The sequence below is a fragment of the Rhincodon typus genome, chromosome 1 (genome assembly GCF_021869965.1).
Source record: "Rhincodon typus isolate 14 chromosome 1, sRhiTyp1.1, whole genome shotgun sequence".
Lineage (NCBI taxonomy): Eukaryota > Metazoa > Chordata > Chondrichthyes > Orectolobiformes > Rhincodontidae > Rhincodon > Rhincodon typus.
The window spans coordinates 85,511,921-85,537,865 of NC_063332.1; the positions used below are offsets into that span (position 1 = coordinate 85,511,921).

The following is a 25,945-nucleotide window of genomic DNA, read 5'->3' on the forward strand; positions in this document are numbered from 1 at the left end:
CATAAAGAGGCAGTTGAAATGTTTTGTCTGACAGCTGAGTAGTACCAGTAGTGGTGACTAGAATCTGAGTTGTGATGCTACAGACAACCCCCTAAGATTTGTGGTGTCCTCAGTCATGTCCAGGGTTCTTGGTTAGAAAGAGCTCAGGGACTCATGGACGGAGGGATCGGGAGTTGGATTTTGAAGGCAGGAGGGACAAAAGGTTCATAATCAGGGAGGGTAGTACCATGATTGGTACAGGGCATCTCCCAAATGAGGTTTACCGCCCTTCTGTTTTATGTGGCATGTCAAATAGCAGAGTGGCCCTCCATCATTCCATCTTTCCCAACTCCGTTGTACTATTGCAGCAAAAGCAGAAGCATGCTCTTAAGTGGCCATTAATTGGTTAGTTAAGGAACTCAAAAAGCCTCAGTACAGGCAGGTTGGCTCATACTTTATCTGCTCATGCTGACCACATAACAACTATCAACTGTCATAACAACCCATCTGGTTCAGTAATGTCCTTTAGGGAAGGAAATCTGCCATTCTTATTTGGTCAGGCCTACATCCAATTCTAAACCCACAATAATGTGGTTGACTCTTAACCTGCTCTCTGGCTAATATGAAGGGACAATAAATGCTGGGCCTAGCCAGCAACTGTCACATCCCATGAACAAATAATAAAGCTCACTGTGGAAAGATTGGTAGCGCACAATCTGTTCTATTTTACATGCCCTCGTCACCTGTAAATAAACTTGCAGTGGATGGGAAGGCATAAAATTTCCCTTTTGAGTTTCACTGAACTCAGCCAATCATAATACTGGAATTTTGATGTGCAAATGCAGCATGCCTCTTAAAAGATAGAGTACAAAATCGTTCATTCATTTTACTTGAGAATAATTTGTGGGCTGGGTGGAGATTTCTAAATTGTGGGAATCCCTGGTTTGGCCAACATTTATTGCTCATTCTTAATTTGTCTTGAGATGTTGTTGAGCTGCCTTCTTGCATTACTGCAGTCTTCAGGGTGTAGGGCCATGCACAATGTTGTGAGAAAGGAATTTCCAGGATTTTGATTCAGTAACAACAAAGGAATGCTGATTCAGAGATAGTAGGAACTGCCAATACTGGAGAATCTGAGATAACAAGATGTAGAGCTGGATGAACACAGCAGGTCAAGTAGCATCAGAGGAGCAGGAAGGCTGACGTTTTGGGCCTGGACCCTTCTTCAGAAAACTACTATCAATTATTATCTATTATCAAAGGAATGCTGATATTGTTCCAAGTCAGGATGGTGCGCAACTTGATGGGGAAGTTGAAGGTGGAGGTGATCAATGCATCTGTTGCTCTTGTTCTTCTAGGTGGGAGAGGTCATGGTTTTGGAAGGTGCTGTCAAAGGAGTCTGAGTGAGTTACTGCAGTGCAGCTTGTTGATGGTTCAAACTTTTGTCATTGGGTGTTGGTGGTGAAAGGAGTGAATATTGAAGATTGTGTTTGGAACTGCCAAATCACGCGAGTTGTTTTGTCCTGGATGTGTCAAGCTTTGAGTGTTTTTGGAGCTACACCCATCCAGACAAGTGGAGAGTATTCCATCACTTGTGTCTCATAGAGGGTGGATAGGCACTGGGGAGACAGGAAGTCACTTACCAAGTGCAGAATTATAGGACACTTCAAGCTTTATATATAAAGGGAAGTCAAGGTAGTAGAGCTTGTAGCAGAGGTATGCTTCTCTTCCACTCTGTGGTAAGTCATGGGCACTTCTAATTTTGCTGGTGATGACATGTACAGGAAGTGGGGGCACATGCAACTAATTGCGAACCACATTTTAGAACTGGAATGGGTGGGGGATTCACTGTGGAGCATCTGTGATTCTCAGTGTGTCATGGACAGCATGTTCAGTGAGGTGGTCACACCACAGGTAAAGACTGAACAGGCAGAAAGTAGTTGGGTGACCAGCAAGTAGGGGAAGGCAGGTAGTGCAGATGTCCCCTGTGGCCATCCCGCTCTCTAACAGACTTCTCAGGGAATAGCAGTAGATAGCACCATAGATGGGAGGTAGAAGAATGCCAGGCCAGTAAAGATGGGCACTTCAATGGTAAAGGGAAGTGACAACTATTTCTGCAGCCACAAAGAGAATGGTAGGTTGCCTCCCTGGTGCCAGAGTCAAAGATGTCTCAGAGCAGCTGCAGGGCCTTCTGAAGGCTTGAGTCAACAGCCAGTAGTCATGATATATATTGGTATCAAGGATACAGATTTTAAAAAACTGTGATGTCCTACAAGCAGAATATAGGGAGTTAGGACATAAATTAAAAAATGTAGGACCTTAAAGCCCTCAGAATTACTACAAGTGCCACAAGCTGGCGAAAGTAGAAGTAACAGGATATACCAGCTGAATAGTTGACTGGAGAAATGGTATAGGAGGGATTCAGATTCCCGAGATATTGGGACTGGTTCTGATGAGGGTGGAACCAGTACAAGATGGACGGGTTGCCTCTAGGTAGGACCAGGACCATTGTCTTGGGCCTTTGAATCTTAATGCTTGGAATATTTGCAATAGGAAAATGAATTAACAGGACAAACAGATATGAACAGTTATTATTTAGTTGCGATTATAGAGACATGGTTGCACAGTGATCAAGGATGGGAAGTGAACATTCATTATTTAGGAAGGACAGGCAAAAAGGCAAAAAAGGTAGGGTAGCATTGTTAAGAAAGGATAAAATTCAATGCAATTATGAGGATGGAAATGATGTGGAATTTGAATGGGTAAAGATAACAAACATCAAGGGGCAGGAAACATTGTTGAGGGTTGTCTTTCGACTCCCAAATAATAGTGGAGATGTAAGGTAAGGCATTAAACAAGAAATCAAAGATGCATACAATAAGGGTACAACTGTAATCATGGGTGATTTTAACTTACATAAAGATTGGATAAACCAAATTAGCAATGATACTGTGGAGAAGGGTTTCCACAGGAGAAGGAACTAACCAGAGAACAGGCTATTCTAGTCTAAGTACAATGCAATAAGACAAGATTAATTAACAATCTTGCTGTGTGGGGTGCCTTAGGGAAGAGTGAGCATACTATTAAAGAATTCTTCATTAAGATGGAGAGTGTAGTAGTTGAATCCAAAACTAAAGTCCTGAATCTAAATAAAGAGAACTACTAGGGTATGACAAATTTGGAAAGAATAGAGAAATGTACTAAAATGGTTGACACTGGATAGGCAATGGTTAACATTTAAAAGAACATGTGCATGAATTACAAAATTATTCATTCCTGTTTGATGCAAAAATTAAATGGGACAAGACACACAACATTAGTTTACAAAAGAAATTGGAGATAGTATTGGATCCAAAGAGAAGGCATATAAAATTCCCAGAAAAAGCAGCAAGCCTGAGGATTGGGAAAATTGTAGAATTCAGCAAAGGAGGACAAAATGTTCATTCAGGAAGGGCATAATAGAGTACAAGAATAATGTTGCAGGGAACATTAAAACTGATAATAAAAGCTTATATAAATATGTGAAAAGAAAAATATCAGTAAAGACAAATATAGGTCACTGATCATCAGAAGCCAGGGAAATTATAATGGGGAACAAAGAAAGGACAGATTGAATACATACTTTGTTTCTGCCTTCACAAAAGATGGTACAAATAACCTCACATAAATGTTAAGGAACCAAGGGCTTAGCGAAAGGGAAGAAGGAAGTAAATTGATGGTGTTTAAGGCTGACAAACCACCACTGCCTGGTCATCTACATCCCAGAATGCTAAAGGAACTAGCCTAGAAACGGTGGATGCACTGGTGGTCATCTTTCAAAATTCTATAGACTCTGGAGAAACTCCTACAAATTGGAGGATGGCAAATGTAACTCCACTATTTAACAATGGAGTGAGAAAGAAAAGGAATTACACTCTAGTTAGCCTAACATCAGGAGTGGGGAAAATGCTACAGTCTATTGTAATAGATGTGATAATTGATCACTTAGAAATCATTTAATGGATTGGATAAAGCCAGCATGGGTTTATGAAAGGCAAATTATGCTTAACAAATTTACTGGAGTTTTTTTGAGGATGTAACTAGTAGAATGGATAAGTGGATGCATTTGGATTTTCAGAAGGCCTTGGTAAGGTTCCAGATAGGAGGTTAATGGGCAAAACAAAAGTATATGGGATAGGGGCAATATATTGGCATGAGTTGATAGATGGGAAGCAGAGACTGAGAATAGCAGGAGTACAACAAGGATCAGTGCTTGGGCCTCAGTTATTCATGATATGATATATAAAGTGGCCGGGATAAGGGAATCAAATGCAACATTTCCAAGTTTACTGACAACACAAATAGGGTGGGACTATGAATTGTGACGAGGATGCAAGGAGACTTCAAGGTGATGTAAAGAAGTTGACTGAGTGAGCACACACATGGCAGATACAGTACAATGTGACTAAATGTGAAGTTATACTCTTCGGTGTAGAAAAATAGAAAAGTGGAGTATTATTTAAATTGGGAAATGTAAATGTACGAAGGGATCTGGGTGTCCTTGTAACAAGTCAATGAACATTGACAGGCATGTACAGCAAGCAATTAGGAAGACAAATGGTATATTGGCCTTCATTGCAAGAGGATTTGAGTTCAGAAGTAGAAATATCTTACTGCAGTTATATAGGGACGTGGTGAGACCATACCTGGAGTAATTCTTGCAGTTTAGTCTCCTTACTTAAAAAAAGATATACTTGCCATAGAGGGAAGTTCATTAGGATGATACTGGGGATAGCAGGACTGTCGTATAAGGAGAGATTGATTCAACTGGGCTGTATTCACTAGAGTTTCGAAAGAGGAGAGGGGATCTGAATGAAATGTAAAAAATTCTAACAGGACTGGGCAACTGGAAATGGGAAGGAGTTTTCCCCCGGTTAGAGAGTCTAGAACCAGTATTTACAGTCTCAGGATATGGTATAGGCCATTTAGGACTGAAATGAGGCAATGTTTCTTCACTCAAAGGATCGTGAACCTGTGGAATTTTCTACCACAGAGGGCTATGGAGGTCAAGTCACTGAGTATATTAAAGAAAGAAATAAAGTTTTAGATTTTAAAGGCATTGAGGAAAATGGGGAGAAGTGGAAGCATGGCACTGAGACAGAGGTTCAGGCATGATCATATTGAATGGCAAAACAGGTTCAACCAGCTGAATGGCCTACTGCTGCTCCTAGATTCCATGTTAATTCATAGTCTCTGACCTGCTCTTATACCCACAGTATCTATATGGCTGATCCAGTTCAGTTTCTGGTCAATGGCAGCCATCAGGATAAAGTGAATAAGCATATGTGTAAGACATGGTCCACAATGTTATAGCCGTCGATCCATAGTTACACTCACTCTAGCAAAAATCTGCATGATGACCTTTACATCGTAAAATTATCCCATTTCAATGAAACTATAAACACAACAACAAAGGTGGTATTGATTGTGTGTCCTTGAGTTGTTTCCCCATGGGAAAAAAAGGGCTCAGTTTCTTCAAGGATTAGGACATGCCTTGGCAAGCATGCAGAAAATGTCTCTGCATGGCCGTAACCATAAGGAACGCATGTTTTCACTGAGACAACAAGGTGCAGGGCTGGATGAACACAGCAGGCCAAGCAGCATCATAGGAGCAGAGAGGCTGCATTGGTATCCTAATTTATTTCCTCAGGGCTGCTTTCAAATCCTGATGGAGACTCTGAAAGCTCAATTTTCTTTTCTATAACTTGTTCCTATTTCCACACAGTTAGTGAATAAAAGTGAATGTTTAATTAATCAGTTAAGGTCTACCTCATTATTTTAAAGATTTTTTTGGGTGCATTCTGAAGAAAATGTTTGAAGTGTATTGAACAGGACCCAATTTGAAATGCTAAGATGTTGCATCAGACTGCCTCTTAACTTGATTTATTGTGCTACGCTGTGCAAACTGTTAAAAAATCAGCACCTTCTAATGACAACAAATAACAAGTGAAATGCTACATCCAAAACAACAGCTATATACGTCCAATAAATCTTCAAACTTTATAAATTATCAATTACATTTTATTTGAATCCTTTAAACATATACGTTGAAGTTAAAGTTTTACAGCATGTAAAATAAACACAATTTATCCGTACAGGCCTTCCTGAGGTTGTTCTTATGTTATCCTGAAGCTGACACATCATGTATTCTCCAATGCCACAGGAAACTAATTAAGGTATAACAGGTAATGCAAATTGTTTTTATAAAAAGTTGGGTCAACAATAGCAGTCAGCCAAGTCCAAAAGGGAAGCAGTACAAGTAAACACAAAAACTACCTTAAGCAATCAGAATTGCAATAATGTGCTGAAGGGTGTACACAAAATGAACAAATTCTTGAACTGTAAAGATTTTCTTGTTTTGTGAATTATTGATTTTGTTTCCACACATTGAGCACTACATATTACAAAGATATATAACTACCAAGTAAATAGACAATTTTAAACCTTTTGTTTACAAATGAAAAGAGTAATGTGGTTGGCTGCAAGCCTGCATAACTGTTTCTTGATTTTGCATTAGTAGTTGATTAAAAATGTGCTCATTAATGACAGGAAGTAGCATTGTTTAGGTATTTTTAAAAACAAATAGTTTAGTTGACGAATTACAATAGATGTTTATCTTTGCTAAATTAATCATGTCATTGTTCTAAAAGAAATAGATTTCAATGGACCATTCTTACCTATAGAAGCAAATGGAAGGCAACAATAGTTATGTTTTAATTGGTTGCTTGGCAATACAGAATTTGAGAATTCCTGAAGAAAAGGAGACGTCCTGTTAAACCTTTTCATTTTGCATTCATCAGAAAAGCAGCAAGAATATCAAATTTCAAAGGACAGCAACAATATAAGCTGCATGAGAAAAATGTTCTGATTGATTGGCAAATCATTGGCTGTAGTGATGTCACAGAGAATTCATCAATATTGTTCTCACGTTTTTGTTTTTTTTAAAACCAGAAGTTGCAATGCCCAGACAGATTCTTTAAGAAGGCAAAATGTATGCAATCAGCACCCTTTTCTCACGCAATATAAAATAATGTTCCCCATTGAAATTTGACTTTATTGCATTAAGCAGCTTGCACAGCATGTCTCTTTTCTCAGTGATACTCAGATTATGTTTTAATCAAGGAATTTATCACGGAATGATAATCAATACAGAGTTTCATATCCAGCTTTGGATACAGTACAACCAGATCTCATAATATATTTAACACCATATATTTTACAGAAACTTCACATTATTGTCTTATCATTAATACAAATTTTTATTAACATACTAATTTGCAGATTTCAGTACCTGTATTGTTTAATAGAGTTGGAAAAGAAAAAAGGTTGCTCCCGCAAGGTGTTTTACAAACGAACACATTATCACAGGCATTTTATAAGTACTATCCATTATTTATAAATTTCTTGGTACCAATACATTTAGATATACTTTACAATAAGAATGGAAGCTCAATATCATTTTGATTTACAGTGGACAAACCTGGAATGTTCCAAAAAAAAGTTAAAACTGTGTATATGTTTCAAACAAGTATACAAAGTACCTAATACATTACGCTTATTTTTAAAATGTGCAGTTATTTATCTTTGAAAGGTTTTTTACAAAAATTATGTATTCTTCAATAGCATGGATCAATATACAATACAGGACAGGAACAGGCCCTTCAGCCCACCAAGCCCATGTTTGATTCCTAATCTTTATTTAGACCTGCTACCTATTGCTCGTGTGTGGTATCTATCCTTCTATTTGTCTCATGTTCACATGTTTATCAAGATACGCTTAAACGTTGCTAACGTGCCTGCTTCTACCACCTCCACTGGCAGTGTGGTCCAGGCATAATATGAAAAACTACATTGGAACACAACTGTCTTGTGTTAGGCAGATTCGATAAATACATCATATGCCAGTCAAAATAATCAAGTCTGTTTTTATTTCAATTTCTTCTTTGCTCAAGTTATTTTTATTCAACCGTGGTTATTTTATACTTCATTTCTCCCCCCAAGTTTCAGCTCCCTCATCAATGAAAAACTCAGAAGTCATTGCACAACAAAATTGAAATTCTGTGACAAATATTCATTGTGGTATTTTGCCAACCACCCTCAAGGTAAGCCTTCAAATTTAAAATATACCAGAAACAGTTTGGGCACATTGGACATTGCACAGGTGTTCCAGAAAGGTTTCCATTGCAAATCCAGTGACACACAAGTTCAGCCTTTAGTCTTCTTGGCTTCAGAGCTTGTTGCTCATCATGCTCTATTCTGTGTTCACTCCCTCACTCCTTCTTCACTTGCTATCTCTCAACCTTCCTATTCTTGTCTATTTCTCAACCTCACTACTTCTTTAATTCACTCATTTTTCTTAATTTTCCCTTATTTCAATCTTTCTCACATCCCTTTATATTCTCCTTTGAGGGGTGACCTTATAAAATCATGAGGGGCATAGATACGGTGAATAGCAAAGGTTTTTTCTCTAGTGTACGGGAGTTTAAAACTAGGGGACATATTTTTAAGGTGAGAGGAGAAAGATTTAAAAGGGACCTGAAGGGCAACTTTTTCCACACAGAGGGTGGCTTCGTATGTGGAATGAACAGCCAAAGGAAGTGGTACATGCAGGTACAGCATTTAAAAGATATTTGGACAGGTACATGAATGGGAAAGGTTGAGAGGGATATGGGCCAAATGCAGGCAAGTGGGACAAGTTTAGTTCGAGAAACTTGTTTGGCATGGATGAGTTGGACCAAAGGGTCTATTTCCGCATTTATGACTCTAATATCTCTAACTTTGTGCTTTCATGTATTGACACTGCAATGCCGGATGGGAAAGAAAGCAAACTGCTGGATGAAAAGTATACTAATGAAAATGGAGGCCAGCTGCTGGCCAAGCACCCCCAAGGATGGGAGGCATCAGATTACTGGATGATAGGTCCAAAGAAGATATTTTTGCTGGTGGAAAACAACACTGGGTGCATTTGGTTATTTCATAAGAAATAAATAGACACTGAAACTTTTACAGAGAGAGAAAGAAAAATCATATTTAAGACTCACCTAAGAGCAAGCACTTGGTGCAGGACATGATCCACAGCCTTCAGGAGCAGCAAACACCAAAGAATTACAACAATTTGAGGGGAGAAATTTCTCCTAATCTCAGTGCTAAAAATCAGTTCCTTGCAGAGAGGGTGCTCCAACGTCCTGGATGACCCTAACCAGGGGGAAATGAGTTCTCAGCATCTCACTCCCAAAGAGATTAGAAACAGATATAGATAGGATAAGTGACTGGGAAAATACTTGGCAGATGGATATGGAGCTGAATTCCAGAGGTGAGGCAGATTGACAGCCGTTGACAGCAAGGTAGCATTTGATAGAGTCTGTATTCAAGGAGCCCTAGCAAAACCAGAGTCAATGAGAATCGGGGGGGGGGGACATCACTGACTGGAGAAATACCTAGCGCAAGTGAAGGCGAACGTGGTTGTTTAAGGTCAATCATTTCAGTTACAGGACATCTCTGCTAGAGTTCCTCTGCTAGACCCACCCAACTTCAGCTGCTTCATCAATGACTTTACCTCCATCACATGGTCAAAAGTGGGGATGCTCGCCAACGATTGTACAATTTTCAGCATCACTTGTAATACCTCAGATGCTGAAGCAGTTCATTTCCAAAAGCAGCAAGACCTGGACAACATCCAGGCCTGGGCTGACAAATGCCAAGTAACATTCATAACAAAATGAGCTGGGCTATGACCATCTAAAACGAGAGAGAATCTAATGATTGTTCCTTGAAACTCAGTGGAATTACCATTGTGGAATACCCCACCATTAACACCCTGGGAGTTACCATTGACCTGAAACTGAGTAGTTTGGTCAAATAGCAGTTACAAGAGGAGCCAGAGACAAGTAGATGTTGGACAGGATTCCAAGACACAAGTCACAAATGAGACAGAATACTCCCCATATGTCTGGAAGACTGCAGCTTCTAACAACACTGAAGAACCTTGACACCATCCAGGGCAAAGCTACCTGCTTGATTCGCATGGCATCCACAAATATTACTCCTTCTACAACTGAAGCTTGGTAGTAGCAGTGTGTACCATCCACAAGAAGCACTGCAGTAATTAACCAAGAATCTTTAAACAACACTTTCCAAACCCACACCACTATTTAGGAAGACTGAGGCAGACGATACATGGTAACAACACCACCTGCAAGTTCTTTTCCAAGCCACTCACGATCCTGACATGGAACTACATTGCTGTTCCGTCAAATTCCCAGGGCTCCTTCCTGAACAGTATTGTGGATGTACCTACACTGAATAAACTGCAGCAGTTCAAAAAAGTAGTCACCACCACCTTCTCCAGGGCAATTAGGAATAGGCAATAAATATTGTCCCAGTAAGAGAGAGTAAATAGAGAGTGCTAAAGAATTCTGCTGTAGAGAGGAATCTCGGTGTCTTCATACATGAATTGCAAAACTTTAGTGTCCGGTTGAAGAAATAATTAGAAATGGAATGCTGGACCCTCTTGCATAGGAAACGTAGTTTAAAAGTAGATTTAGAATTGCTATGACCATACTGGGCATTGGGGGGATCACAACTAGAGTTCAATGTACAATTTTGTTCTCCATATTTAAGAAGGGATAGGCTTGCATTGAAGGTAATTTAGAAGAAAATCATGGGTTGATTCCTGGTCTGAGGGGTTTCTTCTGAGGAAAGGTTGGCCAACATTTATCGGAGTTTGGAAGAATCAAGTAAATTTATTGAAACATACATGATTGAGAGACTACTTGATTGGGGAATGGAGAAAGGCCATTTCCCTTTGGGGGATTCTAGAACTAAGGAGCAAGATTTCAGAATAAGAAGTCTCCCTTTTATGGCAGAGATGAGGAGGAATTTCTTTACTCTCAGAAATTCAAGTCAAGGTTGGGTTAAATAGATTTCTGATCTACAGAGGAGTCAGGGTTATAGCGTCAGGATAAGCCATGATGGCCACTGAATGGCAGAGCATGTTTCAGGTGTTTTAATAACTATTTCTGCTGCTATTTCTCAAGTCATGTAAGTGAGGACATCAGGTAGGGAAATGAAGTTTATAAGGGAAAGGCAGAAAAGTGGAGTTAAGGATTATCAGCTCAGCCATGAACTCATTGAATGACAGAGCAAATTTGAGGGGACATGTTTCCACATTTACCCTGTGTTGAAGGGAGTTAGAAAGGTGGGAAGGAACAAGCCAGGGACATATTTGACTATGAGTCTAGTTTGCCGGACACAGAATCAGTATAGGGCAGCGGGCAGATGGCTGAACAGGATTTTGAGAGAGTGAGCATATGGGCATGACTATAGGAGGAGCTCAAGTTTATAAAGGGTTGAAGGAGGAAGACTGGCTCAGAGAGAATATAAACTAAGAACAGAAAATATTCAAGGAACTGAGCAAATCTGGCAGCATCTGTGGAGAGAGAAACAGAGTTAATGTTTTGAATAAAATATTACTCTTCTCAGGGGCATGTATGCAGAAGTTAAAAAGGCAACAAGTCCCTCAGCAAAGAAAATGGCTCTATTAAGAACAAAGGGAGGGGTAGTCATCACTGGCTATGATAAACAGTTGGGACAGATTGGTGGAACACTGCCCTGAGGTGTACTCCAGGGAGAACACCATCACAAAGGTAGTTTGAGGCACTAGATAAAGCCTGCCTGATTTGACCTAGCTGAATATCCAACACACAGTTTAGCAGAACCTAGCAAAGCCATTGACTCACTTGCTATGAACAAAAGCTTCAAGTGTTTATGCTAGGCTGCCTGAACTATCAAGCATAAGAAACTAGCACTCCTGTAAAATCTGCAGAGGACAGTGCCCCAGAAAATGCACGATAATAAAATCTGCCATTGTACAAGATCAAAGTGACTGGATCGACTACAACAAATATAAAGCATCTCTCAGGTAAGAATTGTGGGAACAGTATTTGCCCTTTTTCAGTCTGCAGATCTTGGCTGAATACATCCACCTCAAATCCCTGTCATATCCCTTCAGGTCTTCTACAAAGGATGTTTACTTACTGATCAGACTGATGAAAACTATCAACCTTCCTCCTTTCAGATCCAAGACAAAGGTGCACCAATATCTCATCAGTGAGTTGCTCTATGCTAACAATAACACACAGCATTCCTTACTGAGGAAGACTTTTATCAGTAAATAGATAAATTTTCTCAGTTTGATTTGATAATCAGCATCAGGAAGGCAAAAGTTGTGGTCCAGGATGTGGTCATACTACCTGCTATCAGCATTGACAACGTGATGCTAGAGGTCGTAGTAGTTTACACATCTAGGTTCCATGATCACTAGCAATCTGACGCTTGACACTGAACAGATGCATCACAAATGCTGCAGCTGTTATGTCCAAGCAGAGTAAGTATGTGGAACAGCAGCAAACTCACTGAGGACATCAAACTGCAAACAACAGCAAACTCACGGAGAACACCAAACAGCAAGATTACCAAACCTGCATCCTCAGAATATCTGTCTACAATGGTAAAACTTGAACAACATATGTTAAGCAGGAGAAAAGGTTAGACAAGTTCCATTGTTGCAATCTCAGGCACATCCCTGGCATCCTTTGGCAGGGCATGTTCACCACCTAAGGAGATCCTGGAATATGCTAACTTCCATCAGGATACTTGGTTGCCCAGCCAATGATGTCAGCTTAGCCACATTCCTTGGATCGATGATACTCAAAGGCCTTCTGCATGGTTAACTGGGTACTGGGATGCAACCACATGGGCATCCATATCCCTGCCTCAAAGAAACCTGCAAGCAAGATAATACGGCAAACATTGACACTGATAACTGATAGACAGTTGCTGATGTCCATTACTTCCTGGGGTTGACTGTTTGGGCAGACTTTGGAATAGATGAGAAAAAATATAAAGCTCAACCAGTTGAGAAGAGTTCCTGGAGAAAATAGATGCTCATAATTTCTCATGTGTTCTCAGCCTAGTCCTCCTCTGCAGCAAATGTGGCAGAGGCAGCTATTGCAGCGTGGGACTCTCCTAAGCCACACCAGTCCAGTTGAACACAGTTGACTACCATGGTGCAAAACAATATCTTACAAGGCTGTCACTAAGTTATATGTACATTTTTTGCACACCATAACCTTTTTAGGAAGTAGCACAAACTTCATCTGATCGACTAGGGAGGAAGCAATGCACATTTGCAATATCACTGCTGAGTACAATTTCCTTGTAAACTACTGCATTTCTTTTATACTTTCTTTGGTGGCATTGCAGCTTTGGACACTTTCCATCTTCTGTCATCTAATAGAAAACACTTTAAACCCACTTTTGTTTCTCTTACAAAATTGTTGACAATGACTTAGCTGGCGGCACTAGTGTTGCTCATCTTCTTGCATTTATCCATCTTCTGGTTACAGAACGCCGTATGAGAATCCTATGTCAAAGACCATACTGAATCAGGAGACTCGAACACTTTCATCCTGGTCACAAATTGCTGAAAAGGCTTCCTCAACCTTGCCTTTCTTCAATTTGAAATGTTAACTCTTTCTCTACACATTGCCACAGCCATTGAAAATTTCTAGCACTCTGTTGTTATTTCAGATTTCTAGTAGCCATGGTATGTTGCTTTTTTGTTACCAGAAAGTGTGAGCAGTTAGGTCTAGTGAAAACAAAGGCATAGGTGAAGGTTTCAAGAGCAGTTAAATTGAGTCCAGATTGAAACAGGCAATATTAAATGGATAGGTTCAGGCACTCTTGGTGACAGAGTTTACGGGGTCAGTAACTAAACTCAGGATCAAATACCATTGCTCTACAGGCTATGATCAGTTAAACAGAAATCCTTCAAGGTGAAACAGAACTTAAATTAGTGCAATACAACATACAGGTGACATTTATCTGCAATTAGCTTAGCTTGGTTCTGGAGTGTTACATAAATTATGATTGTTATGAGGTGGTCAATTAAAGAGGGAAGATAAATAACTGCACTTATACAATACAGCTTTTTGTAACTGTGAATCATAACACTATAGCAACACGTATCAGTCTACCAATAGATTAGACATTAGTTTAATTAAGAATGTTTATATTGAACACACTTTAAACACAAATATTACTGTCTAGCAATACATGCTACCATACACTGTGCAACCATTTTGTATACATCTTTCATCAAAACTACCAGGGATCTGAGTATAACAAAATGTGTATCCAGGCACCAAGCAATCTGATAATATAATTACACCATACTTTGTGTCAGATACTATATAGCAGTAAAATATCAAACTGCGATGTACTTTTCCTTTATTTTGAAACAGATCGATTGTCCGTAGAGAATTAAAAGCTTGCTCACAGCTTTTAAATCAACAAGCTGAAGGAACTCGGTATCAACTTAATTAAAGTCGAAGGATAGAAATTTAATTTGATAAAATATTACCTTTACAATAATGGTGCATATAATGTGGTTTACAACCTGAATGTCACTATCACAGATAGTGAATTATTTTTAAGTGTAGTGACTTTTGATACATATTTAAACATTTTGTACACAGCAAGGTCCTACCAACAGCAATAAGTTGATCAATTTTTTTTTAGTAATAATGATTGCGAGAGAAATGTTTATCTGAGTACTAGGAGAACTCTGCGCACCTTACAATATTTCCATGGGTTTGCTACTTGAATTATTCAAACAGACAGGCAGGGGCCTTGCTTTAATACATTATACAAAGGACAACAACTTGACTATAGAACCACCCTTAGTACTGTACTGACAGTATCACTCTAGATCGTGTGTTCATGAGTGGGATTTCACTTCCTCTCTTCTGACCTTACATACAAAAACCAAGCAGATATTTCCTGGAATAAGCCTACTTTATGCCTTTTTATCCTCTCAAATTAACTTATCTCTTAGAAGAGTTCATTTTTCTTATGCTGGTTCTTCGTATTCTCAATAATTACCTTTTGAAATGCTCCTTTCCTTTACCTAATCTTTCTTTGGATGTCATTTTAGAAATTCTTGGAAGAATTTGTATACATGAGCTTATAAATTAGGTAATAAAACACTGCTAATTTCTGACAGCAATAACCACCCTAAAACTACTTCACTCCTACTGATTGTGGCCATCCTGATGCTTTATTTTCTATATTCCACCACTCTCCTGAAGGGATCTTTTGTGTTAAAATTTCAACTGTTCATTCTCTATTCCTATCAAATAGTTATTTGGTCTATTATGAGATAAAGGCAACACTTAATTAGTGATTCATGATTCAAATGCAAAATAAATCAGCCAAGTAAAAGTTATATGGAAGAAAACAAGGAATGCGACTTCAGAATTACCAACTGCAGGATATGATTGGATGTTATCACTTTAAAAGTAAAGGATTTCAAAGGAAAGCAATTAGCCATGGTTGCATGTTTTTTTGTTACATCACATATCAGTGTTATTTAGGAACGAAGAGGATCTAAAGAGGAAAAAAAATGAATTTGTACATAGCTGGAAGGAGCTAGTAGTTTAGAAGTGGAAAAGTGGTTCATAATTTTCAGGTTAATCTTAAATAGATTGTTCAAGCACTGATCCTGGAAGTCAACTGGCTATCTACACTGAAATAGAAAAAAGTAGTGAACCAATTATTGTCAATTATAAATGAAAGAATAAATCCTTAGTCAAGTACTTCTGTGACTGTACAATTCAACAAAATTACATACATCAGTACATAATTTCTTATGGAGTAAATCAATATCATCAATATCTCACAATTCAGTGTTCTGCATAAATGATAACTAGCAAGTGTCAGGTATAATTGTTAACCCAAAACATACAGCTTAAGGAAAATTAGTAGGAACAAAGTTATCAGTTCTGATCAAGGCACAAAAAGTGGTTTGTACGGACTTCTTAAAGCAGGTAACTCTACCAAAGTGAATATTCACAATAAAATAGTTCCAAACATAATACAATCAAATAACTCAAAATCAAACTGGACACAAAGTAAAACAGTTGGTAGTCAAGCCATTATGGTCAGGATTATGGCATACTGCTTTTAATTTGTACCTCCTGGAAGTCAAAACAAAAACTCCATGAAGTAGAGGATCATGGAACAGAGGTAAAATTGTGTTTGTTTGCTTTCTTGCCCAAGTCAGTTAGAAGTTAAAAAAAAGTTTAAATCAAACCTACAACTCGTGAAAATTCATCAGCTATTCAACTGCACCTGAGATGGAGAGTGGTATATAAAATCAATACTCCTTTGATAGTATTGAACTTTCTGGTTCACAACTCTGTGCTGATAATATCTGATAATACATGATAGCAAATAGACTGTTTTACAAGAACAAAAACCAAAATTAAACTACAACAACAAAGGTAAACTGCAGATTTAGATTAAGGCATGAGTTAAAACCCATCGTTATAACAGGGAGTTTTCAGATATTTTCTAGCGTTAAAACAGTCACAACGTTCAGAGCACAATCTATATTTGGTCTGTTAATAGCTCACCTTAGAACACAAAATGTGCAAAAGAATTTTGTAGAGTCAAAGAGCAAAAAACTTGGAATGTTACAAGCTACACATAAATAGCAAAACCAACACATTAATAGGTTTTAGAAACAAAATAAAACCCTTTTATAGCATCTTTTATATATTAAACTTTCCTGTATATTAAAAAAATGTACCTGCATTTACTTTATTTTAATTAAAACGGTTTGGATTAAAAAAAGGAAATATGTTTAGAATACGGTCAAAAAATAACAGATTCCATTAAGACAATAGTTCAATGAAATACAACATAGAAGGGATAATTTTCCATTTCTGCGTTCTTAGCACACAATAGTACACATTAGAATAACACACTGAGCCCATCTCATCTTCTGCCCAGTGAAACAAACAGATGGAATGGGGACTGGCTGCACAACATTTTTCACCTACAATTCAAGTCTAAATCCTCATATGTGGTGCTCCTCAATGAAAACTCAGAAATGGAAAGTTATCCTTATAACGTGCCCTTGATCCAAACATTATTAGGCTTAGACAGGTAATGTTTCCATTCATCATTACATCAGACAATTCAGACAAATGGAAAAGAAAATCATATTTTTAAAAAGTCCTAGAGATTCTACAACTTGCATGGTGCACTTTTATCAAAAACTGGTCAGAGAGTAAAACTTATAAGTAGAAATTATGTCAGGGTCAAAGAGGAAGGCCTGAGGATGGTGGGGGTCGGGGGGTGGGGCGGAGGGGGAAGCAGATTAATATCACATTAGGTTACAAGCTAAAACATTATTGCAAAAATTACAGCAGTGCTTCTGGATGCCTTAAACAGACTCAGTTCCTCTGCACAAATTCATTTCTACTTAACAAATATTTTGAGCAGTGAACCTTTAATATAGGGGCCAGAACAAAACTCTAAGAAAGGGATGGCAGGCATTTCAAAATAAAGTTTCAGTCCACAATCTCTTGGTTCTATTTTAGGAAGGCAATACAAGAACCATCACTATATAAAAGTCTTTGACTTCAAATGTAGCAGATAAGTGTCCGTTTTGGATTGGATTATATGTTAAACCGGTGTAAAACCTGCACTCTGGCACGAATTGTGCTAGTTAATCCTCCTCCCATTGGGCCAGCTCACCCCACTTTAATTTTTTGGGTCACGGCTCTTTAATTAGAATGAGGTTGGACTTATGTCATCTCCAAGAGGAAGCCACCAGAGTCCAAAGGTTTGCTCCCCACCAGGATCAGTGGCAATGCAGAACTACAAGAAGCTCAGGAGGAAAACAAATCGTGAGGGAGAAGAACCCAAATTTGAGATCATGTTGGGGCCAGATTCACATTCCCAATAAAGGTGATGTTTGGGGAGGGGAGAAGGATGATCTTGGACAGGGCAGGGCAGGGTAGGATGTACGTGGGGAGGCAAATCTGTTGGGATGGAAGAAGAGGCCCTTCGGGTGGCACAGAATGTCCAGGGAAGAGGCACCCCCAGCCCCAACTCAACTCTTCCCTGACAAGGTGCTCACAGAAATAAATATGCCAAACTGCATATTTGTTCAGGCCCCTCCTGCCACCTGTTAAATCACAACAGTGGCTTCAGGTCCTTAATTGGGCATTAACTGCCCACTTAATTATTTCAATTAGGCCATGGGTCCCGTAAAATCATGGTGAAGGCATGGGTGGGCAAGCAGGCAGCTGTCATGACACCAATGACATCCTAATTTACAGGTCCACATCTATATTCCAGTCCGTGGGCAGCTAGTAAAATTCTGCCATCAGTGTTTTAAATGGTGCACACCAATTCATTTTTGGGATATTATCCTCCAAGGATCAGAAGAACTGTTTAATGATTTAGATATTTAGAGTCTCAATAACTTTTGCGTTCATTAGTATTTGATAAATCTTTTGGTTTTCCTTAATTTTTCAATAAAGTTGGTGTGTTGACACATATTTATTTCTCTATGAAATGTGGAATGGTTATAATACAAAATCTACATTAAAAAAAAAATCAAAGTTTTACAGTGACCACACAAGCTCCAGCTCTTCCAAGGCACAGTGGTGCAACCTATTTAAAAAAAAGGAGTACAATTAACTTGCTGAAAATAGTCATAGATGCACAGGAAATAGTGTTCACAATATTTTTTAAAAGTAAATTCCTCAACATCTCAGTCATCTTCAACTCGGTTTACTTCAGTAATTCTTTACAACAGCATTATTTTTCCATAACTAGGATATGAACACAAAGAAATGGAAAATATGTTGCTTTTGAGTATTATGCAATCAAAGTAATGCCATAAGAAACACCTCAAAGAGGATAATGGTCAGGATGAATGCAGGGAAATGAAAAGACTAATGTTACTTAAATCATGAAGATTTACACCAAACATTATTTACAAAGGACAGAATGCAATTTAGTATGAGCAGGGGCCTGAATATACCTCTTAGCAACACAGCAGTCATGAGAGTGCTCTATTGCAGAATTGTAAAGTTGGAAACTGCTGCAAGTGGGATCCAGACAAACAGTTACTTCTCATTCTTTTAAATTTTCAATGGACGTGGCAGGGCAGCAGGACAAGTGGTGCATCGTAGGCACAGCATGTAGGAATTTGTTAGGAACACTGCAGTCCTGAAAAATAAAATCTACATCGAGTGTCTGACAGGATCCACTTAAACTAGACTAGGATCAGTCAAATCAAATAACTAGGGCAGTAGTGTTTGTTTTAAACCAATAAAGTGTGGTGGTGAAGAAAATCTGTAAAGGTAAAATTCAAACATCAAAGAATACATTCAGATTTTGGAGCACAGCAGTGTTATTGGTAAAATTATACAGAGCGGATCACGAAAAGGCAGTGAGAGATTTAAAAAAAAACTCATTCATCGGGTATGGACATTGCTGGCTGGGACAGCATTTATTGTGCATCCTTAATTTCCCTGGAGAAGATGATGGTAAGCTGCCTTCATGAACCACTGCAGTCCTTGGGATACAAGGACACTCAGTGCTGTGAGCAAGGGAGTTCTAGGATTTTGACCAAGTGACAATGAAGGACTGGCAATATAGTTTCAAGTCAAGATGGTGTGTGACCTCGAAGGGAAATTCAGGTATTCGTGTTCCCAAGCACCTGCTGCTCTCGACCTTAAATTTTAGAGGCCGCAAGTTTGGAAACTGCTGTTGAAGGAGCCTTGGCATGTTGCTGCAGTGTATTTTATAGTTAGTACACACTGCTGCCACTGTGCATCCTGTTGACGGGAGCAAATGTTGAAGGTGGTGAATGCATGTCAATGAAGCACAATTTGTTTAAGAAAAGAGGCAAGGATAATCCAACTAATTACAGGCCAGTGAGCCTTATGTCAGTGGTAGGGAAATTATTGGGCCATGGGTTTAAAGGTGCGAGGGGCAAGGTTTAAAGGTGACATACAAGGCAAGTTCTTTACACAGAGGGTGGTGGTGCCTGGAACTCGCTGCTGGGGGAGGTATTGGAAGCAAATACTATAGTGACTTTTAAAGGGTGTTTTGACAAATAAATGAATAGAATGGGAATAGAGGGATATGGTCCCCGGAAGGGTAGGGGGTTTTAGTTCAGACGGGCAGCATGTCGATGCAGGCTTGGAGGGCCGAAGGGCCTGTTCCTGTACTGTAATTTTCTTTGTTCTTTTTGTTTTGTTAATTCTTTGTCCTGGATGATGTCAAGTTTGAGTGTTAGTAGAGTTGTGCTCATCTAGGCAAGTGGAGTAGTCCATCACATTCCTGACTTGTAGATTTCAGATAGGCTTTGGGGAGACAAGAGGAGAGTAACTCACCAAACAAATCCTAGCCTTTAACCTGCTCTTGAAGCAACAATTTTTATACAGCTGGACCAGTTTGGTTTCTCGTCAATGTAACAAAGGTAATGGACATGCCTTATTAATGACTATAGTGACAGAACTGAAAACTGGAAAACAAAGATCAAAGTTAATGGCACCATGTCTGAATGTGCTAAATATTTGCAACAAATTAATAGCACAGCTATAAATTACTTGGTTTGATCTAATAGCTTTGCCAGAATGCGGCTGCAAAGTGATCAAAGTAGGGAACTAAAGGAAACTTAATTTTTTTGAACAGATAGGAAAAGTGCAAAAGTGGATGTTCCTGCGATAATGTATTCAATGAAGGTAGTAGACAGAAAGGGTGTTAGAAAATCAAGTAGAGACAGTTTGGGTAGAACGAAGAAACATTTAAGCACAGAATGCATTGCTGAAGTTAGTTCTCGGCTCCCCAACTGTAACTACAGTGTAGTGCAGAGTATAATCAGGAAATGTGATATCCGGGACAGGTATTTAATGTTGATATTGTTATGAACACTGAGCTTTGCAAAACAATTTTGTTTTAAAATGCCTTTAACTCAAATATTTAAAAAAAATTCCGGAAAGAAATATAAACACCTCGGTTCAGAGAAATGCCATGTAATCCATTGTCTAGGAGGGAAGCTGAAATATGAACCCATTAAGGAGGAGTGACAGAATATTTTGCAACTTTTATAGGACAGTTGTGGCTGAAATGCAGGAACAAAGAAATCAGAGCTGTGGAAAATCTGTAAAGGCAAAATTCAAACAGCAAGGAAAACATCCACGAGGTATATTTTGTGCTAACAAACAAGCTTCTAAGAGTTCAGTTTATGTTCATAGGATAGGAACAGAACAGATCGGGCACTTGAAAATTTGAAGAACAGGGATTTGTTGAGGTGTGACTTGCTAGTCAGAATGGGCATTTCAAACTGGCATGGTGGAGAAAAGAAAATCTCTGATGGAGAGCTGGAAGTGATTTTGGAATTGTTCCTTTAATGCTATCTATCTGTCAGTACATTAAAAGAGTTTTGTAAGGCATGTTTTGCTTGTGTTTGTTAATGTGAGAGCACTTTGTCTTTCACTTGATGTATTAATTACTTGCCAATTAAGTTATGATTTACATTAAGACTTTTACTTTAGCAAAATAAAATCAAAAAAGTAAAATCTTGACTTTCAATTTTATCCATTGGTCACTGGGAAATTCCTCTCTCTTTAAAAGATATCAACCTCCACAGGGATTGCAGCAATATAAATTGTGCAAATGCAATTTGCCATAATAATTTGGAGGACAAGTTCACAGCAAGTTAGTCTTCTAGATCAATACGTAGAACAACTAGCTAGGGAATAGGCTATTTTGGATCTAGTATTGTGCAGTGAAAGAGAGTCAATTAATAACCTTGAAGTAAAGGGGCCTCTAGAGAAGTGTACTCAAGGAATCACAAAATATGCAAATTGAGCAGGATAGTGCAGATGATGTAGTAAAAGAGCCATAGAATGTCAGTGTAGATTCAAGAGGTGAAATGGCTTACTCCTGCTCCTATTTCTTATGCTCTTACCTGGACCTGTACAAGAACATTCATGAGGAAAGACCTCAGGCTCCAGGGAGCAAACAAATGATCTGGTATTTGCGGATTGTGTCTATACTCGATGGAGTTTAGAAGGATGAGGGGTTATCTAATTGAAACTTATAGAATACTGAATAGCCTGGACAGAGTGGATGTTGGGAAGATGTTTCCATTGGTAGGAGAGACTAGGACCGGAGGGCACAGCCTTAGATTAAAGGGAAGACCTTTTAGAACAGAGTTAAGGAGAAACTTATTCAGCCAGAGTGGTGAATCTATGGAATTCACTGCCACAGAAGGCTGTGGAGGCAGGTCATTGAGTATATTTAAGATGGAGATAGATAGCTTCTTGATTGTCAAGGATCATAGGGAGAAAGCAGGAGAATGAGGTTGAGAAACTTATCAGCCATGATTGAAAGGCAGAGCAGAGTCGATGGGTTGAATGGCCTCATTTCAGGTCCGATGCCAAATGGTCTCACGGATACTGGCGCTGAACACTGATCTAGAGATCATTATTTAGGACTGCAGATTGGGGATTAACACTGAAAAAGTTGTACTCGCCTAAGACTTGTCACTAGAGTACAGGAGATATCTTTAGAAATAAAAAATACACAAATGAGTTTTTGATATTAAGATCCTCAGTTTTTAGTTTAGTTCTCATTCTTGTAGTAGCAGATATAGAGGTGTCATTGTCCAATAATTATAGAAAGATATATCTGTAAAATCAGATAGTGCATCACTAACCAAAGAAGCTTACAGAATTTAAGATTGCATGACTATTACAGCAAGATCAAATCATGTAGATTAATATTTAAGACAGTTAGTCTAGCATGGAAATTAAGATATATCCAGAGGGAATCAATAGCCAATTCTTCAGACAGAGGTTAATCACTTTGATGATTTGGGTGGTTTAGTATCATTCTTTCACAGAAAGACAAGCATAAGGATGAAGTTGTGCCAGTTCTGAAAACATTGCTAATCACTTTAGTTAGGCCACATTTGGAATATTGCATGCAGTTCTGGTCACCACATTACCAGAAGATATGGATACTTTGGAGAGGGTGCAGATGAGGTATTCCAGGACGTTACCTGGTCTGGAGGGTTTTAATTATGAGAGGTTGGATAAACTTGGATTGTTTACACTGTAAAGATGGAGGCTGAGGGGCGACCTGACAGAGGTCTACAAAATTATGAGAGGCATTGATATAGGGTGGCTTTTGCCCAGGGTAGAAAAGTCAACCACAAGAGGGCACAGGTTCAAGGTGAGTGGGGGGGGGGGGGGGGGGGGTAGTTTAGGGGAGAAGTGCAAGAAAAATTTTTTCACACGGCGGGTGGTGGGTGCCTGGAACACACGGTCAGTGGAGGTGGTGGAAGCAGGCATGTTAGCAACGTTTAGGGTGTATCTTGATGGACACATGAACAGGAGGCAAACAGATGGATAAAAACCGCATGTGGGCAATAAGTAGTGGGTTTAAATAAGGACTAGGAATAGCTGCAGGCTTGGTGGGCCGAATGGCTGGTTCCTGTGCTGTATTGTATTACAAACAGCAAAACATATTTAAACAGCTGATTTCAATTGAACATTTACAAATCAGCAATAGGTAAATGGTTAATTCTGATGTAACTAAAAGCTTTTCTTCAAACTGTTTACAAATTTGTCAGTCAACCCACTGGATAAGCCATGACTGCCCAGTTGGTTTATTTGCATGTTTCTTCCAGTATTTTGTGGTCTGCAGACTAAATCAGTTCATCAGTTCAATATTTTATCTCTGTCCTCACAGATTCTACTCGTCTTGCTGATAGGCTACACCTTTTTTCTGTTGCCTTTATATTATTCGTAACATGTACAACATTTATCCTTTTCCCTGTTGTATATTATACCTTGGGATGTTTAATCTCTCTCTGGATTTTCCTATAACCATGTCTCATTAGTCCCTCCCAACACACAATTAGCTCCGTCTTCCTTGTTTTATTACAGACATTATACAGTGCCATACAGACATTTTAACATATTTTAACACAACTTTTTTCTCACTGTAACTCTATTCATTCCCTTGCCATCAATGTGATTCTGTACTCTACTCTTTCCTATGCAATCCTGCCCTGTTCTATCTATCTTTAGGCTGCTTAGGTTTCTTGTAGGTCCCTTTCCATATTTTAGTAGTTTAAAGCTTTTGCTACCTCAATATTCATCCTTTTGCTAGGTCACGAGTCCCATCTGCTTCAGATGTAGCCAATCCATTTCATACAGCTCATTCCTGTCCAATTCTGGTATCAGTGTCCGGTGAAAAGGAACCTTTTTTTTAATAAAACCGCCTTTGGCCATCTGTCAACACCCCTGGCAATTTGCAGACGGCTTGGACAATCATCGATATATTACCTTCAAGGTCTGCTTTTTAAACTTAGAGCCTAATACCTGACATACGTCCAGTTAGACCACCTCCCTGTTTTTTTCTGTACCATTTGTGGTTAGCACTGCTGCCTCACAGCGCCAGAAGCCCAGGTTTGATTCAACCAATGGGCGACTGTCTGTGTGGAGTTTGCATGTTCTCCCCGTGTCTGTGTGGGTTTCCTCCGGGTGCTCCAGTTTCCTCCCACAGTCCAAACTTGTGCAGGCTAGGTGGATTGGCCATGCTAAATTGCCCGTAGTGTTCAGGGCTGTGTAGATTAGGTGGGTTATAGGGGGATGGGCCTGGGTGGGATGCTCCGAGGGTCGGTGTGGACTTGTTGGGCCGAAGGGCCTGTTTCCACACTGTAGGGATTCTATGATCTATTTGTGCCAACATGGACCATGACAACTGTACTTAAGTTTTGCCTTTCTCTCCAGCAACCATCAGATAGCCCAGGAGTGGGTAGGTGATACAAGTATCGACATTCTGAACTGGGATGATTTTATATTGAGAGAACTCATTGTAAAAATTTTTCTAGATGCATTCCATGGCAAGTGCAGGATTTGGAATAAATTGTTTTTACAGGCTATATTTGTATTTATCTACAACATAATAATGAACACCTAGTTTTAATAAATATAATTACAACACTTTGTTCAGAGTTTTACATCTTTTATAAATAGAAATTTAGCATTACGTCATGAGAACAAAAAGTTTCAACTTTTCTTTTCAAAAACAGTGTAAGTTGCTACATTGTTACTCTTACCTGCATCCACTCGTTAGTTTGTGGATCGTAGGCTTCCACAGAGTTCAGATATGACTGTCCATCATAACCTCCAACTGCATACAGCCTATCACCAAGTAAGCAAACACCTACTGCATCTTTGCTGATACTCATTGGTGCAACTGCTGTCCAAGTGTCAGTTTTCGGATCATATCTGCAAACAAACATAGCCATTTTTTTTTGATCAGGTCCAAATGTTTAACAGTTTTAGGATAATGAGATGTACAAAGTTGAGGGGGGCCTGAATACAGTGGATGGGAAGGACTTATTTACCTTAACTGATCATTGACTAGGAGATATAGATTTAAAGTAACTGACAGAAAGATTGGAGGGGAGATGGGGCAATTATTTCTCATCCAGAGGATGATAGGGGTCTGGTACATACTTGCTGAAAGATTAGTCGGGGCAGAAACTCTTGACTCTTTTAAAAGATATATGGATTATGCACCCTACGTGCTGTACCCTGCAGAGAGCTATTATCCAAAAGCTGAAAAGCAGGATAGTATTGCATGGCTTGTTTTTTGATTGGCAGAGACATAACAGGGGAATTGCCCCTTTTCCATGCATTACTTTGACTTTGAGATTACAAGGTTAATTTTCCAGGACTGCTTGGAGCATAGAACCTCATTTCCACAGGAAAGGTTAGAGGCCATCATTTCTATTCAGAGCACTCTGGATTGCCTAGTCAGTCATTCTTTTTAGTGGTTACAAAACTTAAAATGCTACAAATTAGGCATGCTAAGTTTTGCATCTGGTTATCTAATCCACATTCCTTTTAAGCACACAACACCAGGAGTAAAGTGTACAAAATCGTAAATCTGAGAAATAATTTCTGATACAAAAATAATGATCAACCTCTATTAAATATGAAAAGTGCTTTTAGGCTTGAACTGTGCTATCCCTGCA

The 25,945-nt window shown here is 39.0% G+C and overlaps 1 protein-coding gene across 2 annotated transcripts in view; it reads right to left on the minus strand.

Annotated features, from left to right (window-relative positions):
• Positions 1 to 6,021: 6,021 nt before the first annotated feature.
• The window catches only part of LOC109936617 (kelch-like family member 5), a 147,426-nt gene continuing 127,502 nt past the window's right edge, over positions 6,022 to 25,945 (minus strand). For both annotated transcript variants that reach the window (XM_048618199.1, XM_048618139.1), the window contains exons 11-12: positions 25,022 to 25,193; positions 6,022 to 18,546 (exon numbers count right to left, since the gene is read on the minus strand). In XM_048618199.1, the coding sequence (XP_048474156.1) occupies positions 18,490 to 18,546; positions 25,022 to 25,193 (229 nt within the window). In that variant the 3' untranslated portion in view covers positions 6,022 to 18,489. The remainder of the gene's footprint in view (positions 18,547 to 25,021; positions 25,194 to 25,945) is intronic.